The sequence below is a fragment of the Lottia gigantea genome, assembly GCF_000327385.1.
Source record: "Lottia gigantea unplaced genomic scaffold LOTGIsca_1, whole genome shotgun sequence".
Taxonomy (NCBI): Eukaryota; Metazoa; Mollusca; class Gastropoda; family Lottiidae; genus Lottia; species Lottia gigantea.
Window position 1 is genome coordinate 1075828 of NW_008706746.1, and position 25461 is coordinate 1101288.

The following is a 25461-nucleotide window of genomic DNA, read 5'->3' on the forward strand; positions in this document are numbered from 1 at the left end:
TGGCCCCTTCTGAGTTTAAAACACCAGTCTCCAACACAAAACCTTGTCTTTGTAGAGATTCTATTTGTTCTGGGGAAAGAAGAATTGTTTTTGGACTTGATTTGTCTGTTGACGCTGGAAGTAGATTATCCAGTCCTCCAAGTGTTCTACAAGTCTACTGGAATCGATCAGCCCTGATTGTGGTGCTATATGAATAACGTCCGGATTAACATTCAATGTGGATGTCGTAAGAACTCCAGTATCATTACAAATACTTATCACTGTACTGTCATCTACTTCCTCAACTTCTGGAGAAAAGAAAAATTTGAAATGATACAATTATGATAGTAATAGTTTGATTTATAGCACAAATTCCACATTAGTTCTAGATTATGCTTTACAAAAGATGTGACAATAATACGAGAGCTTATCTTACAGCTATAGTTTGTATTTCAAGGTTTTTCATACTAATCATAAAATCAGATCTACTATGCACAAAATTTGCACATGATACATAGTCTTGAAACAGTTAATAGATTTCCGGTAGGATTTCAAAGGTTTGGCAGTTGGCAGGACGTTCAGACATAATTACCATGTTAGCCTGATAATTGTGGTATTATAAGAAACAGTTTCAGTTCCAGTAAAGTTCCATATTTCATATATACAGTGTGATAAATGACACAGGTACCTCTTATAATGACCCAAGCCATTTGATCTAAAAGCAATGATCTTCATCTTCATGCAAGGTCATTGGCAGTGATTAATCAGCAGAATTGATATTTTTGTTTTGATTTTATGTTGGATTATCAATAATATAAGAGATTATCTAATAAGTGATATGATTAAGATGACGGATTGTACAGATTTTTCTGAATGATTGGACCACTGATTTGTGTTGTCACTCAATTATAGGCCTACACAAAATGTCTGAGCACTAAGAAGTTTTTTTTAAAATGACATAAGAAAGAGATAATAAATATGTCTGTTTACAGAAAATGTCTGATATCACAGAATACACTGTACTGTACACTGTGTTACCGTTGCAAATACAGTTTTTGATTTTGTTTTTATCTTTAGTAATTAACCAAGATTAACCCGGGAACAAAAGGTTATTGCCAAAAATTAGTGTCAAAATCATTAACTGTTTCAACACTAATAATGATACAGTAGCCTAAATACAAAAAATATAATAAATATCATACTGCAGTTCTCAATAAGAATTAATTTTCAAAGCTCAGCTATAGTGCAAACTCTGCCACTAGCAACACAGTGTAGGCCATTAACTAAAAATCATGTAGCCTTTTCCAAAACTTCATCAAGTGACAGTCCACATGTGTTGTTGTTTACATCATGACGTCATTATTAACAATCAACCAATAAAATCTGCGAATTTTTACCTTCTGGAGAAATGGTCTCCATTTCCTCGAACAATTCGATTCCTTTTTCATCTTTTACTCCTAAATCCAGCAGATCATTTCCACTCGTCGCCATCCCAAAATCTACACCTTCTAGACTCCGACATCTCGACTTCAACCATTCGGTATTATTTTCAATGACAGCTCGATCGTAGCTGTCCAAATCTTCACTAGATGACAATAAAGCCATTGTTTCTTCAGTTGTCTGAGCTCCGCCATTTTCTAAACCAATGGAAGAAACGGCTACTGTTTCGTTGACAGACTTCTGTAAGAAATCACCGTCTAAAATTCGACTATTTTCAATATTTTCATCAACTGAAGTGTTTTCATGTGTTGTTTGGTGGACGCCGCCATCTTTCAGCCTATTTTCCACCCCTGTTAAAGACATAATAAACCCCGGTTAGATTTTCTCTCTGGGGTTCGCCATTATACATTTTATGGTCACGTGATGACAGGTACCCTTACGTCATCATCTTCTAACGACCTGCCTTCTTTTTCGGGTACATGTTAAAATCCAAATGGGTTTGGGAGTTGGCTAAGTCAAGTCGGGGGAAGATGGGAGTGTACTGAAAACAAACTGCGGGGGTGAGAATACAGTACATTCCCTCGGATCGACTCTTCATTTTGTTGGGAGACCTGACATAAATCTTTAACAGGAACGGGTCCTTTTTTACCCATTTCTAATTTTGAAGTCCCATGGACTTCAGTGTGAAGATTCTTAAAATTCAGTACTACGTACAATGTGCCTATATAAGAAAAGGGAAATTTAATTTGAATATCACGTTTCAAAGACTAAAGAATGTTCGCTTTCCGCAATGGTCTATGGGAGATAACTCCATTTATAATATAAATTGAGACAACAACTAAACAATAAAGACAGTTTTCAGGAGAACAGGATTCTAATTTAGTTACCTAATTTAGGTAAAGATCATCTCCATCGGGGAGCAAAGAGATATTAGGATTATGCTTTTGATTGACTTTTGGAGTGCTGGGGTGCAGCCAACAAAATGATGCGGATAAAGAAAAAAAATTGTTTTTTTTTTATGAAGCTTGCACATACTCCGTTTTATTTCTGGTACCTGCATTGAAAGTAGTAGCTCTTTATATAAGGAAGTATATCAATCATAAGTTAGTATTTCAAAATGAACAGTATTTATACACCTCTATATCATTTCATTTTCAAGTCAAGTTGCTGTAATAATGATCTAAAGCAATCCAGTCTTTGTTTCTCGGTGTCTTCTAAAGTCTTTACCAATTCCTTTAGGGTTGGTTCCATTTCTAGTAATAGCCTGGGAATATATTCAATATGAACCCCACACAATATCGCCCGACCCTGGCCAACTCGAGATTTTATGATTGCTGGTGGCGTTCCAGGAATTTCACAATATCGGCTTAGAATTTCCAGTTCTGATACACCAGAAGTAGGACCGGTGTTTCTTTCTTGGGGATCACTAAGTATGTCATGATTTAGGTTTAGAGCCATTGGTTCAGACCGTTCGCCTGAAGCTTGGCCTAATCCAGATTTTTGATTCTTATCCTCTGTCGTCGTGGTGCAATTTGAGTTGCCTTCCGTTACTGATACTCTTTTATAGTCGTCATTGTTTTTCGGATAATTTTGACCCGTTTTCGTGGCAAGATCTGAGTCCCTAAGAGAGCCTGTGATTCCACCATTGTCAAAAGTTCTGTCATAAATTTGACAAACTGTTCGAGGTCTCAAATGATTACTACCAAAGCCTTTGTCATGGAAATGTTTATAGTCTTCGAGAGATGGTTTAAAATTGTTGCGTATCGGATCTAACCGTTCATTCCAGTCAGCAGTCCGTGTCAGTTGAATATGCCTTGATTCGTTCAGTAGAAAGCATCCTCCTCCGTGAAAATATGTAAAGATTATCTCTCTTGTAGTTCCAGACGTTTGGAAATCGATCGGAGCAGCCATAGATCCTTTCAAGTCGTCATATTTGAATCCTGGATACACCGGACCTCGTCCGCACCCAGGGAAAAATTTGAGATGTCGCTCCCCACACACTTCCAGTTGCCCACCTTTATCAAATTCAATATAATCACAACCAAAATACCCCCCTGCACAAATACCCAAATATTTCCCCCCGTTCAAAACATAGGATCGGATCTTCGCTACCCCTACTGAGCCTAAAGTCCGGATAAATCCTTTATCGAACCCACCACCGAACGCCATTACTGCTGCATCTCTAGTCCATGTTCCCTTCAAGATTTCGTCTGGTGAAATGAACTGGACATTATACCTGGTGGAAAGATTTTCTACTAAGGAATGCTTGAGATGAAGCTTGGATACTTCACTGGCGCCTTCGCCGTCATAAATATACACACAGTTTTTGGTTGACATGTTTCTAACCGCTCTACAAACGTTTGTTACTTTTTGGAGAAACCAAAGATTGGTCATATCATCGGAGGATTTGGAAGCACGCCACTTTTATACAGTCGTAGATATCCGAACACTCTTCTGAATACATTCTAGGTTACCATCTACAAAATACAGATAAATATACCAACGTTTAGTCGCCATGAAGATCAATCCAAAGCAAAGCACAATGCGTTTCCTGTGATTAAAATGAGATTGATGTATACATAAGAAGTCCAAAAGGATATAAGATTGCTTCGTAGTTAAATTCTGTGGTCAGAGCGACATTTGAGCTTATCAAGCTATTGTTTCTAACCAGATATCAGATTGCTTGATAGATTGTGGTCGAAGTGAGACTATCTTTAAATGGTATTCATGCCGATGCTCCGATTGGCTGTATTTTCCAGCGTACAATTCAATCAAACCGCAGCGGTCTGCGTTGCTGTCGGTTTATTAGATTGGATTTCACAATTGCTAGACATAGCTAAGGAGTGCGACTGGATTTTTGGATGGGTAATGAGGCGCATATTTTTTTGGACAAATATAATTTAAGTAGCTCTATTCAGTAAGGAATCATATACAAGACTCTTTCCGAAAGTGTAGTCATAAAGCTCTCATTAGTCTTACACCTTTGAAATCATCCTGTAACAGATGCCAGCGTAAAGGCGAATAAATGAGGTACGGCAATATCCATACAATGGTGTGTTCACTCCTATTTTCGTTTGTATTGATTATTCAGCACCTAACCTCGTATATTCGCGGCTTCATAAGTTTTTCGCCTATTCCACAAGCCAAGATAATTGTACACCTCGATAGTGACTATTCAAGGATTCAGTAATATCCTTAATTGAAATTATATTAAAAGATGCGTGTTTGGATCAACCCCAAGACTCTTAGAGAATAGAGACTAATGATTCATAGAGTCAGCAAGGTACCCCCCACAGTATTTCAAAGAAATGACACAAATTTAAGATTATTTTAATGTTTTTTAGAATTTGATGAATTCTTTTCGACTTCCAGCAGCCTTCATGACCTTCAAGACGTTAAATCTGACAGTTTTACTGAGAGGTCGACATTCACCAACTGTAACAGTATCACCGATCTTTACATCCCTGCAATAAATACACAAAATTATACAAAATGTGTCATAATTGCACACTTCCAGTTTGTCAATTGTTCAAAGCTGTGCAGTATACAAACAATATAAAATAATTTGGGCAAGAAATAATATTCTTCTGTCTCCAACGAGATTTTGTGATGTGACAGTTTATCAACTGAATACACCTTTCATTCATGTTACAAAATCCCAGCATAGAAAAAAAAAGAAATTGGATTGGCTGGGAGTGTCATCAAACAGATGAATGTTCAAGAGGTCCTTCTAGACACTAGAGTTTATCTTATTTGAAAAACGAGTCCTTAAATCTTGCTTAAAAAAGTTTCACCCTTTTACAGTTTGATTGCAATTAGCATTTTGAAACATTATGACAACCCTGGATGGATGAAAATTATATTTCAGAATCATGGTTTGTCCTCAGGGTTTTAGGAAGACCGTCATGATATATTCATCATAAATAAATTGGACAATTCAAATTACAGATCAGTAAAGCTAAACAGAAAAAAATCCTGGTACAGAAAATATTTCAGAATCATGTTTTGTCCTCAGAATTTTAGGAAGACCGTCATGATATATTCATCATTAATATTTCTTGCAGCCCTTAATGGGCTTTGTAATTTCTTCATGTGTAGTGGAGACTTAATAGCATTGATTAGGACCAATTCCATTTATTAGCAATACATCTGCAAGTCTAACAATTCCACTGATACAAAGCAGCTATCACTAAGGCACTAAGATATCATGAGCCACTTTTACAAAAGTAACATTATAATTTATTGAGTATTGGTGAAATAGTAAGAACCACAGACATCTGACTGAAAATTGGAATGGTGAAAATAGATTCTATCAAGAGAGGCACTCTTCCAAAAGACCAGACTCCACACTGTAATTAGGTAGTACATCCTGTCCGAAAGAGAAGCCTACAAAGTTATAATTTTATTTGGTATTGGGGTTTGTCAACTTGACATTCCTCTATTGTTTATTTAGTTTTTTAATGAAATATAGGTACTAACCTAAAACAAGGACTCAGATGTACGGAGATGTTTTTGTGCCGTCGTTCAAATCGTTTATATTTAGTAACATAGTGAATGTAATCTCGTCGTACCACTATTGTTCTCTGCATCTTCATCTTCTGTACAACTCCCATTAAAATACGTCCTCGAATATTCACGTTTCCAGTGAATGGACATTTTTTGTCGATATATGTTCCCTCAATAGCCTGAAAAGACATGAAATTAATGTAGTATTCAAGAGTATAAATATCAAATTGTGAAGGAAATTTGACCATTTTGTTTTTAAGCCATATTTGACTGGATTTCTATTTTATTCAGCGTAGAAAATCTACAAAATACTTCAGAATCATGGTTTGTCCTCAGGGTTATAGGAAGACCGTCATGATATATTCATCATTAATAAAATGGATTTCCTTGGTTGGATTCTTTCTGAAACTTAAGATACTGTTGCAAAGAGAGCGCTTATCAATCAGCATTGTTTCCTCAAGTCTAGTACAGAGAGTTCCTTTACTTGATTCATATGTCTTATAATGGAATTGAACTTTTCGAACCAGCTGTCTGAAAGTTACGAGATTTGGAATCCATTGGACCAATCATACCTTAAGTCTCAGAAGCAGGATTCTTTCCAGCTAGTGTTCACAGATCACTATCTAAATTTGAGCCTTTGAATCCATGTGTCCAGAAATTTTGAGACAACTTATATAGAGACACATATAGAAATAGAAAGTGACATTTCTAGTTATCAATATATTTGAAGGCACAATGCCATTTTCTATTTCTAGTACTTCTGAAGACTATTTATGGAAGCTTATATTCAAGACCCAAATCAAAATGGTGAACAATGGTTAATGAAGGATAGATTCTAAAAACTTGTATATGATATATCTTGAAAACAAAATATTTCAGAATCATGGTTTGTCCTCAGGATTTTAGGAAGACCGTCATGATATATTCATCATAAATAAATTGAACATTTCAAATCAGAAATCAATTCGGCTAAATATCCAATAAAGGTTATAAAATGGTTAAAAAGACATTTCAGAATCATGTTTTGTCCTCAGAGTTTTAGGAAGACCGTCATGATATATTCATCATAAATAAATTGGACAATTCAAATCAAAGATAAGTAAGGCTCACCATCCCATATAACAGGAAAAAATCCTGGTACAGAAATATTTCAGAATCATGGTTTGTCCTCAGAATTTTAGGAAGACCGTCATGATATATTCATCATTAATATTTTTTCGGTTTTAAACTGTTTAACTTGCCATTTGAGTTTAGATAAACATTTTACTAAAGATTCCTAACCAGCTTAGATGCACATTAAAGCAAATTAAAGGATAAATTCACTAGATTCCCGAGCTAAAAATCAATGGATTAATGGTAACTTTAGTCTTGATCTGATTACTTCCATTTTGGAATTTTGACTTTCCACCATTGCTTTCAAAGAACAGGTCAATTAGCGGTGAGGAAAAAATCTAACATGTTTCCTGAAGTTATGGTTTGGAATTTGGCTTTAAAAACCAATACTCACTTCTTTAGGGGTTCTAAATCCAAGACCAACTTTTTTCACATAGCGAAGATTTTTACCCTTGCCAGCATACAAGGCAAGTTTCTTGTAACCAAAAACATGGTTTTGCTTCTGAAAAGCTTTCTGATTCTGTAATAAACAAAGACACAATAAATACAACATACACACATAGACATGAACACCAATTTGTGTTAAATGCATTAGTTAGTTTCAAAAAGGCCAACAGCAACAGTCAAATCTTTCCAAGGGGGCAAATTATTAGCCATGGGCAAGTTCTGCACAACACAGATGGAATACACGACAGACTACTACAGCCAGGGATTTCAATAATAACTAGACTAAAACTTATCAATAATTGAGAAAGGTAGGCTTGGAACTTTGTGATGAAATTTGCACCAATCTACATTACAGAGAATAATGATTACTTATCTATTCAAGATCTGTTTGGTAAGAAATATTTGCATTACAATTCGCGAGTGTCCTCTACTAAAAAATAATCCGGCAAGTAATATCGAATAAGGGGGGATGGGGACTTCGAATGTTTACCCACGTGTTTTTATTACGTGATCAAACTCCAAAATTTGAGAGACAATTGTCGCAAAAATACTGCAGGGACATTTATAATAGGTTGGGCCTCGACATCGGTGGTAATATATAAGTAGTCAGTCAATGAGCGGGACGAAAAATGAATTCTTTTGAAGGAAAACACGGACCTGTTCAGCCATGGTGGTCTCAGACAGGAAAAGGACGACGTGGGTTTCAACTTCCGGTACGCGGAGTTCTGTGTTCTCGAGCGTCAATCGTGTCGTTACGGGTCAGAGATGTTGTCATGAATTTATCATGAAAAACGAGGCAAAGGTTGTTTTCAAGATATATATTATATAAATTTTGAGATATTTTGAATATTAAAGATCCGACATAATACACCAGGCGGAATCCTCCTAACTAGTGTCACACGGAACAGAAGCACAGTGCCTCTAGTGGTGACTTCTACTCAAAACAAAATGTTGTCCCTTCGCTTCGGCTCACGAGGAATACTTATTTCGGTAAAACTTTTATGATATTGTTGCTCCAGATGAGAGATTCAGTATATTTCATTATATTCATTCACAACAGTTCCACATATTTGGCAATATAAGCAATTATCCATAGGAAAAAAGTGAAACAAGTTTTAGTACAGGGTAGACAATTCTTATTCGTTGGCATACAGACTACAACTAAAGAATTATATGTTTTGTACTTTAATTTTTAGGGAAAGAGACTCCTGTCTATGACTCCATCAAGGTTGACTGAATCTAGTTCATCAGAGCCACCACAGGAACCAAAGAAAAAAGGTGAGTTCAGAATTTTTTCCCCGTTATTATTAAGTTTATTCAGATACGTTTCCAAATACCAAAATAATATTAGTTGGCATTTTTATCAAGCCAAAGACTCCTCTGAGTACTATTTTGAAGTCAAAATTTCAGTTCAAGAAATTGTGTCAACCAATACTTGAACACTTTAATCAGTATTTCGGCATTTCATCTGAATCATAACTTATCATCCAAGCTCTGTCTGATTCTAATCAGACTATAACACATTTATGCAGCATTTTGATGCAGTTTTACCAGTGATCAATGTAGAGCTTTTTTTAAATGAAGGCCAAAAACTGTAATAAATCTTTAACACATTTATGTAGCAGAAACTACGACATCTTAGAAACAAACAGCCAAAATCTAATTCTTACTATAAATATAATAAAATTGTATATTTCAGCTGCTAAAAGTGAACCAGCACCTGTCACTCCATCAAAACCAAACTGGGACAACTCCAAATATCAAGTATCTGAATATTACCAACATAATCCTATGTCATTTTTTGATTTAGATGTAGAAATGGCATCTCAAAGACTTCCACAACCTTCAAGTTTAAAACAGTGATTTAGTTCTCATATAGTTTGTAAATATTTATGAAATAAATTCAATCTTTTGAAACAATTATCTGGTTGATTTGGTAAACATCTGTTGATGTGGATATTTTTCTGCTGTAAACATTAACTAACTGCAGCCTATCCTGTAAACAGGGCTTGTAATATCTCCAGACATGGTCCAGACATGAACTTTTTTTTATTATGGATTCACAGTGCAGCATTAGTCCGTAATGGATACCAGTTGGTGTGACAGTTCATGACAGCCAAAGCGCTGATGACCTGAGACAGCCAATCAAATCGCTAATGGCCTCCAGGAAAATGGCAGAGAAAAATTTCATAATTTTCACTACCCTCTGAGTAAGTTCATGTTTGTGATAAACTAAACTTGGTGTTGACAATAATTGACTCTATTATTCTATGCATGAATTTGGTCGATTTTATTGCACAGTAAGTTCAGAATTTGACCATCAATCTTGTCAACACAGTGTAGACAGACCTGCTACAGACACATCGTTAGACTCCAAGTTGACAGTCGAGTACTGTGTCCTACTGTCAATGTATTTGACTACTTGTTACAGATTGATGATAAACGGGAGTTGCAGTTGCAATATTTTCAGCAACCCCCATATCAGGTGTTTTTATTAATACATTGAACATATCTTATATAAAACTTTCATAAAAATATAAAAATTTTATTAACAATATTTTTTAGATCATTTCTGATACACACAGTAAATTGACACACAAGTTGATATGAATATCAATGCAGGGTCGTATTTCAGATTCTAAAAAGGATTGTCCCCAATCTGTATCTTGTAGAGTAATAGCACTAGGACTACACCATTCTTGAACTTCAAGTGTGGACTTCAATATCAAATTTCTTCCAGTCCTGCAATTTCTTAACACATAAGCATTGATCACTTTTTCTAAATGTCCTTTATTTCTGGTTCCAAAACTGTTTTGTTTTGTGGTTTTGGAAATTTGTTTTTAGGTTCTTTATTCCAAATTGACAAAACTTTGCCCTTGCCTTAACCTTCATTCTGTATCTTGTAGAGTAAAATCGTAAGATTGAAACAATGTTTTAAAATCTAATGTCTGTTCAGTTTCTTCTTCACGACTAATTTTACAATTCTTCCAATCTGCTCGTTCTGGCATGTTTAAAATTCCTGATTCAGCCAAAACCTCTCTACAATATACAAAAAAATTTGTTAATTTTCTTGAAACAAAATTAATTACAAGTTCTCTGCAGTATTTTACACAAGTCGCTTCCCTTGACACACTAAAGGGAGACAATCTACATAAATAATATCTTGGTGGTGCTTGATTGGTGTGTTCGGAGTAATTTCTGTTTGTTCAAATTCTGGCCTGAATCAAATGGCACAGAACCAGTTCATGTCACATTCAAAATTTTCCTTTCTATTCATTTCTAAATCTTTTTTTAAAACTCAAGTGAAATGCGTTCTGAACTCTGTTCCAACTTGTTTTATGTTTATGAATACTGAATGTGCAGAACTCACCATTCTTGATGTGCAGGGAACTGAAATTTACATAATGACAAATCTCCATAGAAACAACAAACCTTGTTGGAATGTTATAAGTAATTTCCCATCTTTTTGAAGTGTTTTGTTATTTTCTACTGAAGTGGTCAGATCACATCATGGGTGACAAATGGGAAGTAGAAACATTTTGTTATTTTTTTCAAACAGACAATCAAACACAAGGCTGGTTTGGTTGTAAAATTTCAATATTGACATTCTAGGAAGAAATAAAGTGAAGTAAAACAAACCTTCCAAATTGAAGAGGAAAGTTTTTGGAGATTCTGTGTAAAAGTTTGTCACCAAGTGGAAGTTCAGCATAAAAATATGGCACACCAACTGGAATAATCTACAACAAAAATTATAAATTGATACCATGATCTATCTATGTTAAGATATAAAATGGAGAACAAATACAGCACAATGACTTGATTAATCCAATTCGATTTAAAATTTCTCCACTCAATTATACAAATTTTGCTACACAACCATTACCTTGTACTTAAGACTTGTTTTTGTCCATGTCTTAGGGATTATAAGAAGGGGGATGCTATCTAATGCTTGTGTATCATATTCAAAATTATATAAATTGGTAATGAAGTCAAACAAAATATAGGTGACCTTGATAGATTGCTGGTGGTTGATTGATTGATTGGTGAATCAGGTTCCAATTCTAGCCTCAATCGAACTGTACAGAACCAAAATTTTCCCTTCTATTCCATTTGAATTCTGTTTGCACCTACTATTTCTTCAGCATATGAGGAGAGCGTTTTTTTTTTTTTTTTTTTTTTTTTTTATGTACGGTTGATTCCATGAATTCTAAATGTGCAGAGCTCACCAACTTGCTCGATTTGCCCTATTGTAACAAACCTGTTTAAGATCGGAATGTTTGGGTATCTCGTCTAACTGTAAACTTTCATTGTCAGCACATTCCATAAATACATCCTTCACTTCCTGTATGGCCTCACTTTTTACTGGTACAACCTATAAATAGTAACATTGTATAAATACATCTATAACTGGTGCAACCTATAAATTTGCCAGTACCTTTCTTCTGAGAAGTAGAAATTGTCAGAGAATAGTGTCAAAAAAAAAAAAAGAATCTGTCTTACTTACTTGTATCTGAAGATGCTGAGTTCTAAAATTTCTTTCAAAAAACACCACTCCATTACCCTGGTCTTTAAAACATTTTTTTAAACATGTTTTATATCAGGAATAGAGTTAAGGATATAACATAAAATAAAATACACTTTGTTGATCCAGTCTAGGCTACTAGTTGAACATTCTTATGGAAGTTGGAACAGAGAGCAGACACTTGGAAGGAGATCAAAAGCACTAGACTGGGCACACAAAATTTAGGCATCTTCTTACCCAGCAAATGTCTAAGTTACCCCATTGATCTTGCACAGGGTTTTTTGGGTAAATGAGCTGAAGGATTTTCATAACTTATTTTTTGAAGTCTGTCTTGTTCCAGTATTCTAGTTGTAATGCTCTATTAAGGCGCACAAGTCACAAGTTGAGAAACCCTGCTCTACTGAGTTACAATCCAACTTCTCTACACACCAATCTATCATGATTAGAGTAAATGATAAAGGATACTGCTCTATCTCATTACGAACATCTTGTGGAGCTGAAACTGTGGACTGATGATGTCCTATGGGTAGGATTAAAACATGATCTGGTACTAAACCACCTTTAGCCAGTGCTACATAACACTACAAATAAAATAATAGACATATAACCAAAAGTTATAATTCAAAGTCAGGGGCAAGAAAAGCATAAGAGTTATCTTTATAATACTTACCAAATAAATATTAAACCATAATTACCTTTCTTGCCATAAGTGAAATTGCCGCCAACTATTATTTCGTTCTGATTTTAAAAGAAAGTATTTACCTCTGTTCCAACACTGACTACCAGATGTTTCTCCACTTCTGGACTTCCCAAACAAAACCAACATGGTCCAGTTGGTTGAGCTGAAATTAAAATTGGTACAAGTCTTTTACAGCTGTCCTGTTTTAATGATTGTATCTTTAACCAATCAAATTTCCCGACAGTGACAAATTTGTGATAGTGAATCCCAAAGAAAATGTCATATTGCGTTAATTCTAGCTTGGCTTTTTTTAAACAGAGACTAAGGTAGAAAACTTGTTAGATTACAATGTAGATGAAAATACAGACAAAAAGAATCGAAATTGTAATCTAATCTAATTCTAATTAAAATTAAATCCCCGAAATATTCTTTTCAATAACCCCCAAGCTGATATTTTTACTTATTAAATTCACACCAAAAAGTGTCTTATTAAGATATTTGAATATATAAAGGGAAAGAGGAGAAAAAATAGTTAAAATAGAAACATACGATGATGTTTTTTCTTCTGTTTATGATCTGAGTTGTCGCCCTTCCGTTTGACTCCCTGATTATCTTTCTGTTTTAAATTATAAAAAAACTGTGAATCTGAATCATCCGTCTGAAAATTGATAAAAATAGAAGATAGTGTATACAAGAAACAAAATATTTCTACTGATCAAATAGTGCACTATGCATTAATTGCAGAGCCATTTAGAAATAGATAGAAATATTCAAATAAAACATGTTCATTTTTTATTTTCACACAAACTAAGATTCAATCAAAATTTAAAGAATAATTTTGAATTGAAATCAACCTCGTGGGTTGACTTCTGATGGATTCTGTAGTACCCATGTGGCTGTGTTTTGCCAATTATATCTAAATAAAGGTTCAGTGTGCCTAATAGTGATTAAAAAAATTTAACGTTAATAAAATCTACACGTGACAATTAATAGTATTATCCCTGATTAAAAATAATACGAAAAATACCTTATTGGATGACCAATATCGAGATATAGGATAGGGACATTCTGTACAATCTTCAGGTTGTTTGACCAGTTCTACACTGGGCATTGTACTCATGGGTTCAATATTAAATGCATATAAAAACTGAAAAAACAACATAAATTATAATATAAACCAAGTGCTGTATATTGTGCTGTTAACTCCGGAATGTTGATATTGCGTAGAGATTCACACTAAAATTCAGTATGTACAAAATGCGTTTTGTAGCAGAAATATACTTTATTTACATAATGTTATGTCACAATTGAATCTGACCTTACAAACTGGGTAATTAAAAACTAAATGTATGGAAATGTAGATTACAGTGATGTAGTAAGAAATATTGTAATTTCCATTTAACTAAGGATAAAATTGTTCACCAAAGCATAATGATCAATAAAACATTAACCTTCTTCTTTTCTTTATTGCCAACTTTAGCAAGTCCAATAAACCTTGTTGTGTGTCTGGCACTTTCTATCAAAACTTGATGGTTCCTGGAATAAAAAATTGCAATTTTTTAAAAATCTTTTAAAAAAATTTTATGTTGGATTTAATACAATTTCAAAGTGGTAAAGCCAAAAGTCAAAATTCACTAGTCAAAAGCACAAGTCAGTACGGCTTCCTGATTCACTAGTCATTGAGTCAATGCCTTGTACACGATCTGCTTTGAAAAAAACATTCAGATTCAAGTAAGTCTATTTACAATTACAATTTGTTCTTCTGTTCAGACAGTTCAGTGGATCTACATGTAAAATGATTCGCCATTTCCAACCACTTGTTCTGAAATGGATTTTGTATTTAAAACACATACTAAAAGCAAAGCTTTCATTAATAGATAAACATATAAAAGAATTTACCTATATGGTTGTCTTTCATAGAAAACTCCCTCCAATCCAGCAAAATGATATCTTGGTCGTAGAATTCTGGCTATCTCAGATACACCTTCTGATCCGACTAGCTTTCCCTCTTCTAAACCTTCCTGTACAATACAATAGAAAATAGATTCATTTACATAGTAGTGTCCTACAGGCTAAAATTATAACCAGACATCTTACAGCTCTATTCAGACTACTTTTACTTTTCTTCTCCTGACTTAACTAAAACATTGTGCAATGATAATTATTTTGCAAGATCAGCTGTATAAGCCTACTCCTTTTTTATTTCCTGTTGTAGTGGGATCTTTAATATGCGCAGTCTGTGGAACGTTTTGGCCGAAGGATTTTGTCTTTTCTGAATGTCAATATACATGAGCACAGCAGAAAAACATGTGATAAGGTAACAAAAAACATTTGACCATAAAACATAGCAGAAAAAGGTATATGAAGAAGAATCAAATATTTAAACAACTTACTGCTTGTGAAGCATATTTCTGGACCCCTCTGGGCCACTGTGAAGTTATCAAAATATCGATCCCAATGTAATTAGGGTCAGATATCACTGGTAAAACTAGACTACATGTATCTTTGTGAGTAAAATGGGATTTATCACCCTCTTCCGTAGAACTCTCTAATCCACTGAGATAGGCAATCTGTAAACCTGAACTTGTAGTGTATCTTCCTCGCTTTCCTAAAAATAAAAAAAAAATCAACTTTGTGTTTAAACACCAAATATTCTGAGTTTGTGTTTAAACACCAAATATTCTGAGTTAATTAGTTATTTTCTTAAATGAGATGACATGATACATCTAGCTTCAAACTCGTAGTCCCATTCATTTTATTGGACAAAAAAAAAAGGGGCATGTTTTATGAAAATTTAACATAGGATGATTTTAGTATCTCTATCATTTGATTGGTCTATTCCTCAAATTGATTTTAAATTCAGTTTTATTAACCAATCAGATTGCTATTTTTCTTACAGTCTTGCTTGTATCTTAGCTATAGGTCTGAATATCACTGGAGATCCAATTAATATTCAGATAATAAACAGAAAAAACATGAATTTAACTCTCACCTAAATAAGTGATGTTATCACACATTTCCTGGCCATCAATAATATTCAGCTTGAAACGGGTGGGTTGGACCTAGTATTAATGTTGTTATAGGCACTGAAATTATTAATATATTCTGAATTGAAGTAAACAGTGTTTGAAATTTGAGATGTCTTTGCAATAAACCATGGCATAAAATGAAAAAAGAATTAATGAAACAATTCAAATTGCAAATACAAATCAATTCATTACCATTACCAAGTTTATATTCGATAGCTTAAAATTTCTAACCTTTCTTGGTTAGAAGGGTAATTTGAAAAACTAAATGAATATTGAGTGCCAAGAAATTCTTATTGCACAAACCTTTAATTTTGCCTGATTTATAATCTTCCCATTCAGCAGAATCATTACCGAAAAAATCTCCCACACACAATAATACCTAGAATATATAAATATACCACTGATAAGACCAATAATATAACCAGAAAAATAAAACCTAAGAAAAATAAAATAAAAATCGCGGTGTAATATTTCAGACAATGTAGATTATGCCTTAATAAACCAAGTAACCCTTAAACTTAACGTTCAGGGAGAATAGCCTCATTAGATACTCTTAGATAATAACTGTTGGAACATTTCACTTTTCTACAGCGCTTTTCCAAATATGAATCTGACATGACATTAAACAGATAGATACAAACCTTAAGATGTACTGGTAATATGATTTTTGCTACAGAGGATTTATTTTAGATTCAGAAGAAAGTTCTAACTTACATCAAAATTTCCACCTTTTTTCTGAATAGCTGAAACTCTGTTATATAACTGATTAAATTTACCACAAACATCTCCACAAGCTAGTCTAAAAACAAAATTTAGACCAGATAAATAGATTTGTCATCTTTACTTTAATAAACATTAATTCACTTCAAATGTCCAAATAAACAAAAGTTTGGTTCTGTTTTTTTTTTTATTATTAGCTTTTATTCTTAATATAGCCACTTCAGTTAGGTCTAACAACAGCCCTTTTGAACATTTGTCAAATAAACCTTTTGACCTCACAAGATGACGTCTGCTTTAACCAATCAAAATATTACCCTCTCTACTTCCAGTACTGGTATTTTGTGACACATTAGGTAAGGTCAAAAAGGTAAAGATGACTAATATTCAACAGGGTTATCGCAAGACCATAACTGAAGTGGCTATTTTAAAAATAAAAGCTAATAAAAAAACGAATGAACATTTGGTCTCATTTCAATTAGACTAAAAATAAATGACTACTTCTATGTTATATAAATATTAATAATATATTTTGTACCTGACCCTTTTCCAGCTGACAACTGTCACAATAGCTATCAGAGGCTGGAGTACAGGCAGAGGTTTAGTACTAATGCCAAGGATGAGGGTTGGTGAATTCGGGGTAAATAAATTAATATGTCTAAGAAATTCTGCACCTTCTGAGGAGTGGAATAAATTCATCAAATAGAGCCTTGATTTTCTGGCATTACTACAGCCCAAAACTTTTACAATATATTATCAGAGGCTGGAATAAAGGCAGATGTTTCGGATTATGCTCATGGCCGAGGATCTTGGCGCACTCTTTGAAGTATTTTGCATTGACATGGACGAAGATATATTATTGAATTAAATAAATGATGAAGATTGATCAACATACACTTTTAATGTTTTTCCTGTCATTTCGAAGTTAGGACAACTGTAAAATCGTGTCAACTCTTAATAATTAGTTGCACAGTAACTTAACAGTAAAAATAATGTTTATATCGATGGGCGCTGACATTTTGTCATTTCCGCAGAAGTACTTAAAAAAAAAAATTTAAATCTAAAAGGAAAAAAAAATCTCTAGAAAATCTCTGAAAACAGTTTTTTTTCATTGAGTAACAACACGAAATACTATTTTTTGGGGAGATATTTTCAGGTATTTTTCAAAAATTGTTGATTTTTTAGTCTATGGGAGATAACTCTTGTTAGATATTATTATTACCAGACTACACATGTTTAATTAACTACTAGGGCGCAATGTTTGCTATCAGACTGATAACATAAACTTTTAATTTTAAAAGCAATTGTTGAGAGAAAAAATTAATGCTGTGCTGTGTTGCTGTAGGCTGTTCAAACAGAATGTGTGTGTACCACCAGAAGAACATAGGAAAATAGGATCTCTCCAAATAATGAAACCATTTAGAATATTTACAAAAGTTTAATAACTATCTTCATAGTATTAACAATTTTAAAAAAGAATTAAGGAGGTAGTACTTTATTTTCTTGCTATAGTAATGAATGGAGAATGATATCCTGGACAGATTGGACTTTTAAAAATGAACTGAGGTTTAATCTAACTAGTACCCATCTCACTGACAGGATGTGTAAGGGTTTTTGATTCGGCTGCATTTACCGTCATGTCTTACTTGAGCTCTAAATGTATTGGTCATTTTTGGTAACAGACATAACAAATGCATTTTTTTTTTGAAAATCCCTACCTCCCTCCAATAAATGTTAAATTCTGTTACCTTAAAATTGCCACAGAACCCAGACAAAGGGGTAAAGATGAATCCAGAATTTATTTCACCTATAATTTAGATCTCCCTTTATACATGTCTACAACTGATGCATGAATAGCCTCATGATACAAGTCTAACTTCATATTTTGGAAACTTTGACGATTGTGTTTAAATTTAGTAACGATTGCCAGCATAATTTTTTCTGATTCTATTTGCAGTTCTGATTTGTCAAATATAAAATCTATGAGTCTGTCTTTCAACGCGTCTGGAGCTGTGAATCTTTTCCCATAAATTAACAATTCATTTTGTACTGGGCCCCGAGGTATCTTGTGTCTGAAAAGCAAAAGATTTCTTTAGGAAACTGGGTTCTTATTCTTGACAACTTGAATCAAGATGATTTAAATGTTCCAGTCATCTTATTGGTCAATCACTAAAATAGATTTTGAATTTAGCTTTATTATCCAATCAGATAATTACTGTATTTCTTAAAATCTTGATTTGATCTGGACAGAAGAATGGTGATGGATTCAGATTCTCTGTAGAGGGATTATTAACATGTACATCCTGTAGCACACAAGGCTTCCTACCTGCTTCACTGTTGAAAGATCTGGAGAGGCAATTTAGATCTATTCTTATTGAGTCTACCTACTTGCGCTTTTATTTGATCAAAAATGATGTGACTTGTAGATCAAAAATAAAAAATCTTACATTATAACTTCCATGAAGAATTGACTGAGTCGAAGATCAATAAAAACTTCGTTCATCGATAACCAGCCTCGTTCCGTCCTCATACTTCGATAGTCGTGACATAACGCTAGTAAATATCCACCAGCAAAACTGTGTCCTAGAATTACATAAGTTACTTTATCACATTGTATATATATAATTCAAAACATAAACTTGAGCTGTCAACACAGGACTTTCTTCTTGCCAATTGGACATTTTTCAACAAACTTGTGAAATCTGAGCTAATTTTTCACAAGAGATGGTCATGATGTTTGCCAAAATGATGTCAACTGTGTCATATAACCAGCTGTTTTTACTAAATTCCTCAATATATTTATTCTGCCAGAGTACCAGTATCAAAATTAATTTTGTAGTAGCTGACAGTCAACAGTATTTTTGGCCAAATATAATTTCTGATAAAACCAGTCATAGACTGGTGCATCAGGTGTTCCAAAGGGCAAGCATCCCCAGAAAATATACCTTTACCGAGATGATTCGAAATTCAAAGCAGAAAGGACGAAGGGAAACTTTGTCTACTAGAAGAGTCAGGCCTTTTGTATATACTGTACACCTACCCATCAAACAGCTTTGTGGAGATCCCTGTACCACAGCCCACAGTGGCTTGAAGAAGCGCACTAAAGGCAAAAGCCTGTTCCCCCAATCCAATTGTGTAAATCAATATTGTTCTTACAAAAAAGGGGCTTAAGGAATGACCTCTGGCGCAAAGTCATGCTTTGAAAAAATATTTTGATTCTGATATTCACCCACCATTTAAAGCTGCTAACGTGGGAATGGGAAATGTGAGAATACGTGTCAAGAATTGTTTTATAGTATTTAAATATTCTTCTCGGTTATTCCCTGATCGTAAATATTGTAAGTCTAAACCATTACTGAAAAACTTTCCACTTGCTGTTGATATGACAGCTTTACACTCTGTATTCCTACAAATATAGAAACGAAAGATTATGACAGGCTGACACTGAGAGCACTCCATTATCCTAAACGTTATAATAAACATTTTTTACTGGTTTAACAAAATTGACAAAATACATGATAGCTCCAGAGTTTCAAGAAATTTTACTGTAATTCAAGAAGAGAACCCAGGGGGCTGATAATATTAATTCTCTCAACTCCACAATAGAACTGTAATGGATATTATAGTTTTATACCTTTCTACTTCATCTAATGCTTCACTGTAGCATCGTACAAAATCTAAACTCAGTCGTTTTTCACCTTCACCAAAGTTTATGATGCCAATGCCATTTCTGAACGAAACACTCACACAGTGATTTTTCGATGACATTTTAGATTTTGATCTACTTTTTATGATTTACATTTCGTCTTACACAGTCCGAAACAAAGTCCACAAAGATATAAATATGTCAAGATTACCCAGACAAAATTTGGTGTAGACTTTATGCAAGTAAAAACGACTGATAAGTTGAGACTACCGACAAAAATCCCGACCTTGACCTCCAAGGTATTTTGTGCGGACCTGTTTTGTTTACAACATGGCCGTCGTTGCTGAGAAAAAAGTCTAAGATCAAGTGTTTTATTTCAGTCTTGTTCGTCTGGAGATAGAATAAGAAAATGGCTGATGGGTTTGGTAGTATCACTTGGTGGGGATTTTCCCCTGCTTTAGATTTACAAGAAAATGGTAAGATCATTTTGTTATCACATAAAATAATGTTTTAGAACAGGGTCGTCCCAGTCGGCTGGTCTATCTTATTTACAGTCAAGTAACCTAATTTCGTGGAAACCTATTATTCGTGGATTTCCGGAAAGGATTAATAATTTACATGAGCGACCTTGCGCGACCTCCGCATTAGTTTGTTTTGATAATCATGGGTTTTCTCTACAATATCAGCTAGTAGAATGAATCCAGTAGTTTCAAGCAAGGTAAAATGTATTAATGTATACTTTGACAAATACAAAATGGCGGATTTCAGTTATTACCAAACATCACCATTTTTTATCGGCCGAATTTCCTTATAATCCCAAGCGGTAATCGGAATTCCAAGTGTCGTCTGCTAGAATGTAGTCCAACGAATGAAGTCACGTGATCAACTAGCGGATTCCGTGTCAGCAGAAAATTTCTATAGAACACAAAGTGGACCATATTCTTATGTTATTTCAGTGACTTTTAGCAATAAATCACGCTACGTATCTTATTTTGTCAGTCACTATTTTATTTTAAAATCGTGGTTCTTTGAAGGAATTGTCACTAGTTATAATGAATTGATATTAAAGATAAATACTAAGAGAAGTTAATTATACCACCCGGTATCCATACAACGTGTTTTTATAGACTTATTTATAGATCAAACATTGTACACGAAAATAGGTGACGCATTCTGCCGCCGTTACCGAGTTGGTTGCTCATGAAATATGGGTCAAAGTGAAGGATGAATAAAGAAAATCGAAACAAACCAATTTTTATTATTTTGTAGAATATCTGAGGAAACATCTAAGACATAAAAAATTTTTTTCGTTTTTTTAACTTTGACGAAATTCGGTGTTGAATCCTTATATCCACGAAAATAGGTTACACCACTGTATTACATAACCGGTATCCTAAATAATAGTGCAAACGTGTCTGTGTGTAAAATCTAACTCTTTTACAGGAATTGATGAAATGTTGAAAAAATTGAAAATAAAACATGATTCAGGTGAAGGTAAGTTGGCATTTATATTTAATTTGGTCTGTAACTATTCAATTTCAGTTCCCCCATTATATTGTCAGTTAGACTTCTACAGATATACAGGATAATAGGAACTTTTAAAACTATTGTCTGAGCAAAGTAGAAGGTTTTTTGAATTTAATCCATTATTTTTATGAGAATTGGAATAACAGCACCAAAATTATTGTTAGTATTAGAATGTCTTTGTGTTGATAAAAATTAAATTTTTTGTAAGTTTACATTGAAATGAAACACATTTCCCTCCTAGTCCTAGAAATTTCAACCTGAAAAAGTCACTAATTTTGAATGAAAATAGGCCTCTGTAAAAACAAATTTTGGAGTTTATATTTTTATCAACGCAAGGACATTCCATTTTGAGGCTGCTATTCTAATTCCCATGAAAATAATAAAAAAAATTCTGAAACATAATTTGTGTAGGGATATAGAATAATCCATTCAGAAATATCTCCTAGTTTGGTTTATTAGGACTCCTGTACACTTTTATCCCTATCTATGTATTTTCTCTCAAACAGGAAATTTTTCTCTACCCTTGTTCCTGATAATAAACTTTTTTTTTTTTTTAGAGGAATTGGATTTTGTAAAGAGTTTGAACTTTCCACTCAGAAACAACTTCTAGGTTTTTTTATTGTGACATCTGTACACTCATCTCTTTCTATGTATAACTCTTTCATATAGTGACCATTTGTCTTTCAAACTGTAATTTTGACATGTGTCCAATTCTTCATTTTTTTTTCTATTTGACTCCATTGTTTTATTTTGATATTACAGAAGAGTTGAATATTTTATTGGTTGGGGCTGGAGATATTAGACATATTTTAACAACTATAGCCAGATCCTGGAGACATTCCCCTCATAAACTCCATGTAAATATACAAAACTTTGATTACTTGTTTAATCATTAATATTCTTGCTTATAAGTTATTGAGAATATGCTCCACAATTTGGTGTGATAAGTGGAGGATCCATGCTGATTCTGAAAAACTTACAGTAATTCTAGTTATGTAATTAATTAATTATAACTTTGGAGTTTGCACTCATCAAATTATTTGGTAAATATTTGTGTGAAACAATTTTAAATGTTTTGTGATAGGGGATTGAAATTTGGCACAGGGCTGTCTGATTGTTGTTCGTTACTTTATAAGAATTCGAATCCACTGCTTGCTATCTTTTTGCAGATGATAATCCAACTTGCTACCAATTGAGCTATTCCACTGCCAGTCCTCTTCAGAAATATTTTATTTTGTTATTCTAGTTTTATGTGTTGGAAACATCATTAGAACTGTATGCTAGAGATATGTTATTATTAAACATTGCCCTGGAACCTCAGAATAGAATGGGTTTACAAGGTCAGTACTGAATCATTCAAGTTTTTGGCATCTGGGTGGACTATCCAATCAGACAAACACAGTCACAGGGTAGCAGATGCTCTTTAAGGATATGCATACTCTGTTTCGTTAATTTTATGCATCAATTTATAGTAAAAATAGATTTGAACTTAATTTTTTAGCCTAAAGCTAATAGCTTGAAGAACGAACTCATGGAAAATCTTGTCTGTAGAATGATCGGCTTATTGGTGTGTAATGAATATACCAAATATTCATTATTAGCTATGTGGACTCTCTGAAAGGGATGCTGAGTTGACAAACCCACAAACCAAATAAACTTTTCTAGTTACTGTGGACTCTTTGGTAAAATTTCTGTTTTACTTTATTTTTTTAAAGAGAAAACTGAGCTATTTTTAGAAGTTTATAGTAATACGTTTATAAGACAACAAACCTGTGAAAATATTCAGTCTCTGTCTACAGAATTTATCAAGTATGTTTCCCTCTTTCTTTTACATTTATATACCGTCAGACTCTTATACCACTATCTTTACTCAATGGAAGAATCCAATGTGGTGCATATTAAAGATCTTTGATAAAATTTGATCATTAGAGAAGGATAAGATAATTTGCAACTGGTATCTCACTGTCTTCATCAATTCAAACTGGAGCAGAAAACTATGATGGATCAGATTAGTTGAGATCACTTTCTAGCTTATATGGAGGAAAGTTATTGAAATATTGATTTTTTTTCTTTGTCAGAATGGTGACAGATTTTGATTATTTAGAGAAAAAACTTCCAGTGTTTGATCTGTCACAGTTAAAGGTATAAATTTTATCTTTTTTTTTATCAATGTCTTGAGCTTTTATTCCTAACATCACTTGCTCTAATTCTATATATCATATCTTCCTTGATATACTTCCAATGTAAAAAGTGTCAGTTCTTAACCTTAGGTTGGTATTTTTTACAATACAACAGTTCAGGGCTTGTCGGAAACATTTCTAAAAAAAGCTGTATTCTTTCAAATGCATGGTATAACTTCAAGTGTCCAATACTAAAAACTAAGTGAGGATTAACCAATCCATGTTCTAGAAATAAACTAGATTGAGAATCTTTGAGGTATGATTCTTTCAATCTATTTATGTTTTTTAGTTTAAAGAAAGGGATTTTCTGGAAGGAATTTTTAAATTTTGGAGAAATCCTGATAAAGCTGTTTTTGATGTGGAGAAATGTTGGTAAGTGAATATTTTACATTGATATTGTAATATCTTAAACACCAACATTAAGATTTATCAATATAGACAATACAATTAATAGAATTCTTTTTTTTCCATTTTTGATAAACTCTGACTATACCACACTATTTGATCTTATTATATTATATTATAGTATATAAATTCAACATAAATCCTTCACATAAAAAAAGCACAAGATATGGGGATATACTATTGTATTTCTGACACTTCAACATTTAAAACACTAAAAAAACAGCTTTAATGAAATGATGGGTTAATTGTCAGAAAAAGTATATCTGTATATCTTCTTTTCTTATGATGTGTCTTATGAACAGTGATTTTAGGAAGATCTAAACAATGACCAGTTATATTCTATGGAAATTGTTTTTGTTATTTTCAAGGATCTGAGTCAAGGAATAAAAAAGGAGAAAACTTAGTCTTTTGATGTTGTTTTCGATATTTTCAGGGATCTGAGAGAAAGAAAGAGACTAGGTGTAAGATATGATTCCAAGAAAAATGTATATGACTGGGATTATCATATGAAACTTATTGATACTGGGGTGTGTATAAAATGAGATCTCACATAGGGTACAAGCTCTGATATTATACCCTGTTATCTCTTCACTGATGCAGGTCAGAGGGGCTGACAAAAAAAAAAGGTTTTAGTTGTTTAGTTGGGACAATAAACCTAGACAATTCCAATTGAGTTGTAGGATATGTACAGATTGTGAGCTGGTGTTTTTATCCTTTCTTAATTGCACTTCCTCCTGGGCTTCAACAATTAAGCAAGTGTCATTAGATGTATCTTCACCTTCTGATACAAGTTGTGATTATTTCAGGCTGACATTATACATAAAGTAGAATACAATAACTGGAGAGAGAGTGGTATAGCATTTACAATCCGAGATGGAACGTATGATATACCGAATAAAACTCTGGCGTCTGGTATGGTCTTTACTCAGGTTTGTTTCTCTTTTTTTCTGATCCTGGTTTTGATTTTTAATGGATGATGGACCATGAGACACAGTGCATAAGAATGTGGCATCAGAATGAGAGGACTTGTTAGTTGTTATAAAATCATTAAATATGTATTCCAATACCGGAAAGTAAAACTGGACATTTACAAGAATAATAAGAACACAGTTAAATAATTACTACTACATAGCTTTCGGCTCACAACCATCAACCATCTTAAGATATAGCTCAAAACAAGTTTATATGTTATATAGACACAGCTTTATGGAACAACAATCACTGGTTAAAGTTTTATGCAACGTTTCGACGTGTTTCCCCCGTCGTCCTCA

At 33.5% G+C, this 25461-nt stretch overlaps 6 protein-coding genes across 6 annotated transcripts in view; 1 reads left to right on the forward strand and 5 right to left on the reverse strand.

Moving 5' to 3' along the window:
• Positions 1-2437: 2437 nt before the first annotated feature.
• Positions 2438-3756, reverse strand: LOTGIDRAFT_227820 (hypothetical protein; the record flags this gene model as incomplete). The annotated part of the gene is made up of 1 exon (XM_009045424.1): positions 2438-3756. The coding sequence occupies one exon, from the start codon at positions 3754-3756 to the stop codon at positions 2563-2565; it is 1194 nt and encodes a 397-aa protein (XP_009043672.1). The 3' UTR covers positions 2438-2562.
• Positions 3757-4732: 976 nt separating this feature from the next.
• Positions 4733-8163, reverse strand: LOTGIDRAFT_202957 (hypothetical protein). The gene is made up of 4 exons (XM_009045425.1): positions 8143-8163; positions 7433-7558; positions 5899-6104; positions 4733-4883 (listed from the first exon to the last, which is right to left on the reverse strand). Exons 1-4 carry the CDS (start codon positions 8152-8154, stop codon positions 4760-4762), a joined length of 468 nt encoding a protein of 155 aa, XP_009043673.1. The 5' UTR covers positions 8155-8163; the 3' UTR covers positions 4733-4759.
• A 1853-nt stretch (positions 8164-10016) lies between these two features.
• LOTGIDRAFT_205527 (hypothetical protein) lies at positions 10017-13806 on the reverse strand (the record flags this gene model as incomplete). Its single annotated transcript, XM_009045426.1, has 8 exons — positions 10017-10524; positions 11125-11222; positions 11744-11857; positions 11990-12083; positions 12473-12588; positions 12770-12849; positions 13236-13344; positions 13714-13806. The coding sequence occupies 8 exons, from the start codon at positions 13804-13806 to the stop codon at positions 10374-10376; spliced, it is 855 nt and encodes a 284-aa protein (XP_009043674.1). The 3' UTR covers positions 10017-10373.
• Positions 13807-14104: 298 nt separating this feature from the next.
• LOTGIDRAFT_227825 (hypothetical protein) lies at positions 14105-17350 on the reverse strand (the record flags this gene model as incomplete). The annotated part of the gene is made up of 6 exons (XM_009045427.1): positions 14105-14222; positions 14586-14707; positions 15080-15294; positions 16019-16094; positions 16430-16514; positions 17328-17350. 6 exons carry the CDS (start codon positions 17348-17350, stop codon positions 14105-14107), a joined length of 639 nt encoding a protein of 212 aa, XP_009043675.1.
• Positions 17351-17854: 504 nt separating this feature from the next.
• Positions 17855-20200, reverse strand: LOTGIDRAFT_227826 (hypothetical protein; the record flags this gene model as incomplete). Its single annotated transcript, XM_009045428.1, has 4 exons — positions 17855-18504; positions 18880-19015; positions 19666-19838; positions 20067-20200. 4 exons carry the CDS (start codon positions 20198-20200, stop codon positions 18240-18242), a joined length of 708 nt encoding a protein of 235 aa, XP_009043676.1. The 3' UTR covers positions 17855-18239.
• A 287-nt stretch (positions 20201-20487) lies between these two features.
• LOTGIDRAFT_227827 (hypothetical protein) overlaps positions 20488-25461 on the forward strand; it is a gene marked incomplete at its 5' end in the record, with an annotated part of 8618 nt that continues 3644 nt past the window's right edge. The window contains 9 exons of the mRNA XM_009045429.1: positions 20488-20554; positions 21522-21572; positions 22368-22462; positions 22852-22945; positions 23321-23414; positions 23684-23747; positions 24075-24157; positions 24624-24717; positions 24997-25119. Coding sequence (XP_009043677.1) covers positions 20488-20554; positions 21522-21572; positions 22368-22462; positions 22852-22945; positions 23321-23414; positions 23684-23747; positions 24075-24157; positions 24624-24717; positions 24997-25119 — 765 coding nt within the window. The remainder of the gene's footprint in view (positions 20555-21521; positions 21573-22367; positions 22463-22851; positions 22946-23320; positions 23415-23683; positions 23748-24074; positions 24158-24623; positions 24718-24996; positions 25120-25461) is intronic.